Source organism: Entelurus aequoreus, linkage group LG16, assembly GCF_033978785.1.
Source record: "Entelurus aequoreus isolate RoL-2023_Sb linkage group LG16, RoL_Eaeq_v1.1, whole genome shotgun sequence".
Lineage (NCBI taxonomy): Eukaryota > Metazoa > Chordata > Actinopteri > Syngnathiformes > Syngnathidae > Entelurus > Entelurus aequoreus.
The window spans coordinates 28,334,312-28,342,256 of record NC_084746.1 but is presented as its reverse complement, the minus strand read 5'-3'; the positions used below and the strand labels follow the sequence as shown (position 1 = coordinate 28,342,256).

At 42.9% G+C, this 7,945-nt stretch overlaps 1 protein-coding gene across 1 annotated transcript; it reads left to right on the top strand.

Moving 5' to 3' along the window:
• Window positions 1-383: 383 nt before the first annotated feature.
• Window positions 384-2,450, top strand: gbx1 (gastrulation brain homeobox 1). Its single transcript, XM_062023500.1, has 2 exons — window positions 384-870; window positions 1,539-2,450. Exons 1-2 carry the CDS (start codon window positions 417-419, stop codon window positions 2,075-2,077), a joined length of 993 nt encoding a protein of 330 aa, XP_061879484.1. The 5' UTR covers window positions 384-416; the 3' UTR covers window positions 2,078-2,450.
• The last annotated feature ends 5,495 nt before the right edge of the window (window positions 2,451-7,945 follow it).

Genomic DNA, 7,945 nt, shown 5'->3' with positions numbered 1-7,945 from the left:
AAAGTCGGAGGCTGAATAAGGAAATGAAGCGTAATTTGAGGAAGATGGATGAGCCCCCAGGGACCCCCCCCCCCCCCCCCCTTTTTTTTCATGCCTCTTGTCTTGCACATGATAACCAATGCGCGCTCCCTCCCCGCCTCCCTCCGCGAGGTGCGCGCGCACCTCGCGGAGGGAGGAGTTGCCAAGGCGGTATAGAAGCAAGCGGCGTGTTTATGTGTCAGTGTGGGACAAAGTTAGTGGGGGACTACGGGGGGTGTGAGAGGGACACACGTACGCGGACCGCGGCTCTTCAAACCTTTCCAAGTGTTCCACGCACACGGGGATGCGGCTCAGGATTCTACTGCGCCGAAAAGTGTGACTTTTTTTGGGGGGGGGAGAAGAAAACCCAAAATAGGGGGGTTAGTTTGCATGCAAAGATGCAAAGACCAGGAGGGCAAGGGACTGCGTTTTCCATCGATTCCCTGATAGGGACCCCCCAGCCCAGACCGGGACACCTGCTCTACACGGGCTACCCCATGTTCATGCCCTACAGACCCCTGGTCATCCCGCAGGCGTTAGCGCACTCGCCCCTGACCTCCGGGATACCTCCGCTGGCGCCCCTGGCGTCCTTCGCAGGCCGCCTGACTAACACCTTCTGCGCCAGTCTGGGACAAGGCGTGCCGTCCATGGTGGCGCTCACCACCACCATGCCCAGCTTCTCGGACCCGCCGGACACCTTTTACCCGCCTCAAGAGCTGCCCGGCCCGCGTCGCAGCAGCGCCGGCGACCCGGGGGCGAGGAGGCAGGAGAGCCCGCACTCGGAGGAGCTGCACGGCCGCGAGAAAGGATCGGAGTTGCTCAACTTCTCGGAAAGTTTTCAGACGATATCCGGTAAGATTTTTTTTTTTTTTTACATACCTGATTGTGAAAAAAATAAAAAAATAATGACATTTAAATTGCTATGTAATTGAACACGTCTCATAGCTTTATTATGAGTGTAATATTCTCAGTTGCATTATTGTTTATTGTTTATTGAGGATCCCCATTAGCCGACGCACAAACGCCAGGCTAGTCTTCCCGGGGGTCCTTTTCAAAATAATACACAGATCCGGTTACAAAACATACACAAAACCAATTACAAATAAAAGAAAGGTAAAAGGAAAAGAAAATTCTCAAAATAAAAATAAAAAATAACAGTGCACAGATCCAGTTACAGAGCATGCGCAAATCCAGTTACATAAAAAGAAAGGGAAAAGGAAAAGAAAAAGGAAATTCTCAAAATAAATAAAAAAAATAACAGTACACAGATCCAGTTACAGAGCATGCGCAAATCCAGTTACAATAAAAGAAAGGGAAAAGGAAAAGAAAAAGGAAATTCTCAAAATAATAAAAACAAATAACAGTACACAGATCCAGTTACAGAGCATACGCAAATCCAGTTACAATAAAAGAAAGAAAAAAGAAAGAAAAGAAAAGAAAACGCATTAAACATTAAAACAGTGTTTTAAAACATTTCTACAATTGTATGCATGATTTTGCAACTTTTCTTTATATTTTAGGTGAGACCAAACTGTACAGTTCAGACGAGGAGAAACTGGACCTGAAGTCCGCGGAGACGGCATGCAGTGACCGGGAGGACAGCTCCGTGGACAGCGAGAACGAGAGCTTCTCAGACGGCAACACCTGCGGGGCCCTGTCCCAGAAAGCCAAGATGAAGGTGGGGCCCCACGACGTGCTCCTGGCCGGCGGCGGCGGTGGCGGCGGCGGCGGCTCCTCGGCCGGCAAGAGCCGTAGGAGACGAACCGCTTTCACCAGCGAGCAGCTGCTGGAACTGGAGAAAGAGTTCCACTGCAAAAAGTACCTTTCGCTCACCGAACGCTCGCAGATCGCGCATGCGCTCAAGCTGAGCGAGGTCCAGGTCAAGATCTGGTTCCAGAACCGCAGGGCCAAGTGGAAACGCATCAAGGCCGGCAACGTCAACAACCGCTCGGGGGAGCCTGTGAGGAACCCCAAAATCGTGGTGCCCATCCCGGTGCACGTCAACAGGTTCGCGGTGAGAAGCCAGCACCAGCAGATAGAACAAGGGAGCAGGCCGTGAAAGGACCAAATAAGAAGGACTTTATCATGAAAGAGACTCCAGCATGAAGCACAAACTGGAGGAGGACTCCATGAAGAGGACGAGCATTATTTGGAAATATGCTCTCACTTTTATTTATTGATTTGTGAATATGTAAATATTTAACAAGTACAAATGGGCACTATGAGAAGAGTCTTTTTTTTTAGTATTTATATGTCAGGCCAAATTTGACCTTCTGTTGGTTGCATGTCTTTTTCTTTTTTTAGTGGAGTCTCTTTTTTTTTTTTTTGCTCTTTTTTTTTCATTTACTTTTGGTTTGGTGTTTTGTACAATTTGTTTGCATGTGAGAAAGTTTTGTTTGAAAGAACCACAATGACCAAACAAAGGACAAATGTAAAGCATATTGACCTAATAAATCGCTTTATATATTAAATGTTGGTTTTTGACATTTCATGTTCTTGTTTTTCATTTTGTGCTAAGACATTATTTATAATAAGAAAACCCCTACACCATTTAATATTTATAGATATTAGATCATACAATACTAAATGTATTAATGTGTTAAAACTCTTTGAGAGAATATTTACAGTACTCTTTATGTTACAGAACAGTTTTCACCCTGTAAATGTCTGTGATTGATTTTTAGTGATTGATTATCTGATTGACTGATCATCTTTAAACTGCGATTAACTTCTCCATCAGTCACTCCTGCCAGGGAAAAAAATATATTACACTAAATAATAGTTTTTTACGAGAATTCTTGTTTGAATTTGAAATGATTTAAACAGTGAACTACTTTCAACATGCTCATTTTGATAAACAGGTAGCAGCACCATGCCATTAAACACACACGGTCAAATAGTTTTGAGTTGGATAACAAACAGTTCCGCCGCACCAAAAACAAAACCCTATCCTGACTACACGGTATCACAACTTTGTGTCAGATATATGTGACCACATCCAGGGAGAGGAAGGGGAAGCCGGCCTTTGGTATTTTATGCTCACTTCATTTTCCTGTGAACATGGTCCAGAAAAAGCTCAAACTGGAATAATTTCGCTTTCCTTTTCCCAAACTACATGGAGGCCTCCGGCCCTGCTTTTGTTACTGCGGCACCTGTGGACAATCCCTCAAATATGTATTCGTTGAATATTTAATTAATGTATATATATGTTGACATATCTATCTATCAATATTTATACAGTATTTGCTTATGCTGACGTGTGAATGGCATTGTTATTCTAATGCATCCTTTGACTGTGAGGAAGTTAACTCTCCAGCTCAGACTTTCTAAAGGCTGAGACATGTGAGGACGTTTAACTGATGGCCTTGGGGAAGGAAGTGCTGCAACTTTTTGTCATTGTCCCACGAGGAGCTGATTAATAAAGACGCTTGATTCCACGACACTGTGCCAGAGTGTCTCGGCTATTTTGGAGAGTAGGGCGGTGCCAGCGAGAGTCACTGACCTCATTGTTCCACGTCGTGCTGACTGTAGGAGCTGACATTTTTACGCCGCCTTTTAAGCGCCGAGCTGTAGAAAAAGGCACCAGGGCGGAATGAGGGGCACCGAGTCGATCCTAAGGTTGTATATCAGAAGCCCCCTTTTACACATCTGTAAGAGTTGGCTTTTTTCTGCATAAACTGAAATGTTGTGAAATTTCCCATCTTTCTTGGAACACAATAACACACTTTCTGTAATGCTGGCATTTTCTTTTTTTGTTGTCATTCTGTTTAAATGGCAGGACACAAAACGGGGTGACAAAGGCCACGTCGTTTACACTGCAGGCCAAAGTGGCCCAAATCGGATTTTTTCAATTTTAAAAGTTTTTTTTTTACATCTGACTGTTTACACTGCAGGTAAAATGTGATTTTTATCAGCCTCCAGTGTAAACCTGCATGTGGCCCCAGTGTGGCCCCAACATCCCTTGCATGCACACTTCGATAAAGTGTAAACAAAGGAAGTGGACTGGGAGGAAGTCGCTCGTACTACAAAATAAAATAGATATGGTCACCACGCCTTAAAAATAGGTGTTTTTTTACGTGAATTTTTTAAAAAGTAATACAATGTATGAATGGATGTACAGTACAGGCCCTAATTTCAATGCATTTTCTCTATTTTCATGACTATTTACCTTGTAGATTGTCACTGAAGGCATCAAAACTATGACACCTGTGAAGTGAAAACCATTTCAGGTGACTACCTCTTGAAGCTCATCGAGAGAATGCCAAGAGTGTGCAAAGCAGTAATCAGATCAGAGGGTGGCTATTTTGAAGAAACTAGAATATAAAACATGTTTTCAGTTATTTCACCTTTTTTTGTTAAGTACCGTATTTTCCGCACTATAAGGCGCACCGGATTATAAGGCGCACCTTCAATGAATGGCATATTTCAAAACTTTGTTCATAAATAAGGCGCACCGGATTATAAGGCGCACATTAGATGGAGCTGCGCTTAAGGGAATGTCAACAAAACAGTCAGATAGGTCAGTCAAACTTTATTAATAGATTACAAACCAGCGTTCTGACAACTCTGTTCACTCCCAAAATGAATAAACAGCTGTTTTATTATTTTCCCCGAGGTAAAGTCAGTGACGTGGTGTTTTGTTTATCTTTTAACAACAGCAAGGTATAACATGTAGTGCAACATTTATACCACATAGTGGAGGGGAACTTTTCCCTGATTCAATAAACACGTAAAAAACAGTGATACTGTTACGGTAAATCAAACGTTAGTGCAATCACAATATAGTAACACTCCAAATAGTGCAGAGCAATAACAATATATCAATAACTCAACGTTGCTCAAACGTTAATGTCATACAACACAACACACAAAATAAACATGTAAAGCTCTCTTTATGAAGTTATTCCTCATCCACGAATCCCTCGAATTCTTCTTCAGTGTCCGAATTAAACACCATTGATTCGTTTATGTTAAATTCTCTCGCTGCTGCTCTATTCTCGTGTTCTACTGCGTGACTGATCGTCTCAAGTTTAAACTCTGCGTTGTAAGCGTGTCTCTTAATAGGAGCCATTTTTGGGTTAGAAGCGCTTCTTCTTCTACGGGGGAAAATGAACTCGGCGGCTGCTTACTGTAGAAGAAAAACTTCTTCTTATATGAGGGAAAATGAAGTTGGCGGCTGTTTACCGTAGTTGCGAGACCTAAACTTTATGAAAATGAAGTTTAGGTTTGTTGTGGCTCAATATTGGTCCATATATAAGGCGCACCGAATTATAAGGCGCACTGTCAGCTTTTGAGAAAATTGGAGGTGTTTAGGTGCGCCTTATAGTGCGGAAAATACGGTACATAACTCCACATGTGTTCATTCATAGTTTTGATGCCTTCAGTGACAATCTACAATGTAAATAGTCATGAAAATAAAGAAAACACATTGAATGAGAAGGTGTGTCCAAACTTTTGGCCTGTACTGTATATAGTGTAATATATTTGGGAGGGGTTTTAATCTTTTTTTGGCTGTTAAGTAGAGGAGAGACGGACATCCGCGTGCATCTACTGTACGTTAGCTTTATTTTTCAACTCACATGTAAGCAAATACGCCACAGCGTCAATTCCGGTCCTCCAACAATCGCTTTTTCTTTGGAATCAAAATATATATTCAATATATCACATATAGCCTTTGTGCACTATTGACAAGTGATGCACCGAAAATTGGGTCGTCTTAAAATGACTTTGCTCACCGAAACCGGATGTCATCATGACGTATCCACGTCCTCTGGTGACTGAGTCTTTCCCGGCGCACACGAGTGACGTAGCTCGCCCAAAGCTGATGGAAAAAAAACAGATTTAGGTCACATTGCGTTTAGACTGAAGTCACGTTTGAAAAGATCGGATTCCAATCGGATTCGGGCTACCTCCTGATGTGGGCTGAATCTGATGCCAAAAAATCTGATTTTAAGCATTTTGGAGCGTTTACACTGGCAAAAAAATCAGATCGATGTCACTTGAGGGCAAACAAAAATCAGATTTGGTGTGCAGTGTAAACGGGGCCAAACTCAACATGGACATTTTTGGTGGTAGCATCAGAAGTCAATTTCAATTTCTGTAAACACTGTAAAACACTTTTCTATGTTTTCTGTGTTTCCCACAGAACAGGGAAACAAAGTAAACCCGGCAATTGTTTGATGTCAAATCAGAAGCGTCTTTCACACTTTCTGTAAACATCTGCTTTTTTCTGTGTTTTCTGTTCTGGCCACAGAACGGGCGGACAAAGTTGAGCCGGCAATTTTCCACAATAGGGTGTTGTGTCACTGGCCTCTTAAACGCTTTCTGTGAACGCCAACATTTTGCTGTGCTTTCTGTGCTGAACACAGAACAAAGGGACAAAGTTGACCCGGCAATTTTCAACAATTGGTTGTAGCGTCAGAAGTCACTTTCACACTTTCTGTAAACGCTTTTCTGTGTTGGACACAGAATGGGGACACACGTTTTTCTGCCATATGGTGCAGCATCAGCATCACACTTTCTGTGAAGACCAGAATTGCTTAGTGTTTTCTGGGTTGTACACAAAATGGCGGTACAAAGTCGACCTGGCAATTTTCTGCCATTTGATGCAGCATCAGAAGCCCCTTTCACAATTTCTGTTTATGCCAGAATTCCTTAGCGTTTTCTGGGTTGGACACAATGGGGGGACGGAGTCAACCTGGCAATTTTCTGCCTTTGATGCAGCATCAGAAGCCCCTTTCACACTTTCTGTTTATGCCAGAATTCCTTAGTGTTTTCTGGGTTGGACACAATGGGGGGACAAAGTCAACCCGGCAATTTTCTGCCTTTGATGCAGCATCAGAAGCCCCTTTTCACACCTACACTTTTCTGTGTTTTCTGGGTTGGCCACCGAACTGAATGGAAAAGTCGACCTGGCAATTTTCCACAATTGGTGGTAGTGTCAGAAGTCGTTTTCACACTTTTCTGTGCTGATCGAAAAATGGGAAAGTTGACCTGGCAATTTTCTGCCAAAACAGCATCAGAAGACCCTTTCAAACTGTAAATGTCGGCATTTTGTGTGTTTTCGGTGTTAGACCCAGAACTGGGGGACAAGGTCAACACGGCAATGATCTGCCATTTAATGCAGCAACACAAACCTTTGTCACACTTTCTGTAAACAGAACAGGCGAAACGAAATTGACCTGGCAATTTCCTGCCACCCAAGGTAGTCTCAGAAGCCCCCTTTGACACATGCAAAATATTTTTTTTTTCTGTGTTGCTGTCTGCATGAACATACCGAGAAGGAATGGAAAGGGACTATGTCGTCATTTACTTGGGAGAGAAAGTTGACAGTTGACCCGGCAAATCAGCTGTAACAGAGGCAGGATGCCGCCTGTGCGTAAGGGTATTCTGCAATGACGGGACTGGGATGTGACATTTAACATGTGAAACCGGCATTATTCTGGCACTGACATGGAATCGGAGGTGAAATCAACCCAGAAATGTTCAACCTTCAACCTTAGCATCAGAAACCACTTGTTGTCCTGTGTGACTACGACCCGGCAATATTCCACCATTTCAGGGTAGTATCTAAGACTACGTTTACACTGCAGGCCAAAGTGACCAAATTGGATTTTTTCGAAATACTTTTTTTCCCCCAGTTGACTGTTTAGATTGCAAGCAAAATGTGATGTTTATCAGACTCCAGTATGAACGCGCACAGGCCCTAATGTGGCCTCGACGTCACTTGCATGTTCAGTTCGATAAAGCGAAAACGCAGGAAGTTGACCGGATTGCGTGAATAAATAAAGAAGTCGCTACTACTACAAAATAAAATAAAATTGCCACACCTTAAAAAATAGTTGTTTTTTTATGTAGAAATAAATCAAAGTAATATCATGTATGAATAGATACACTGTAGACCAGACCTGGGCAAATTAAGGCCCGG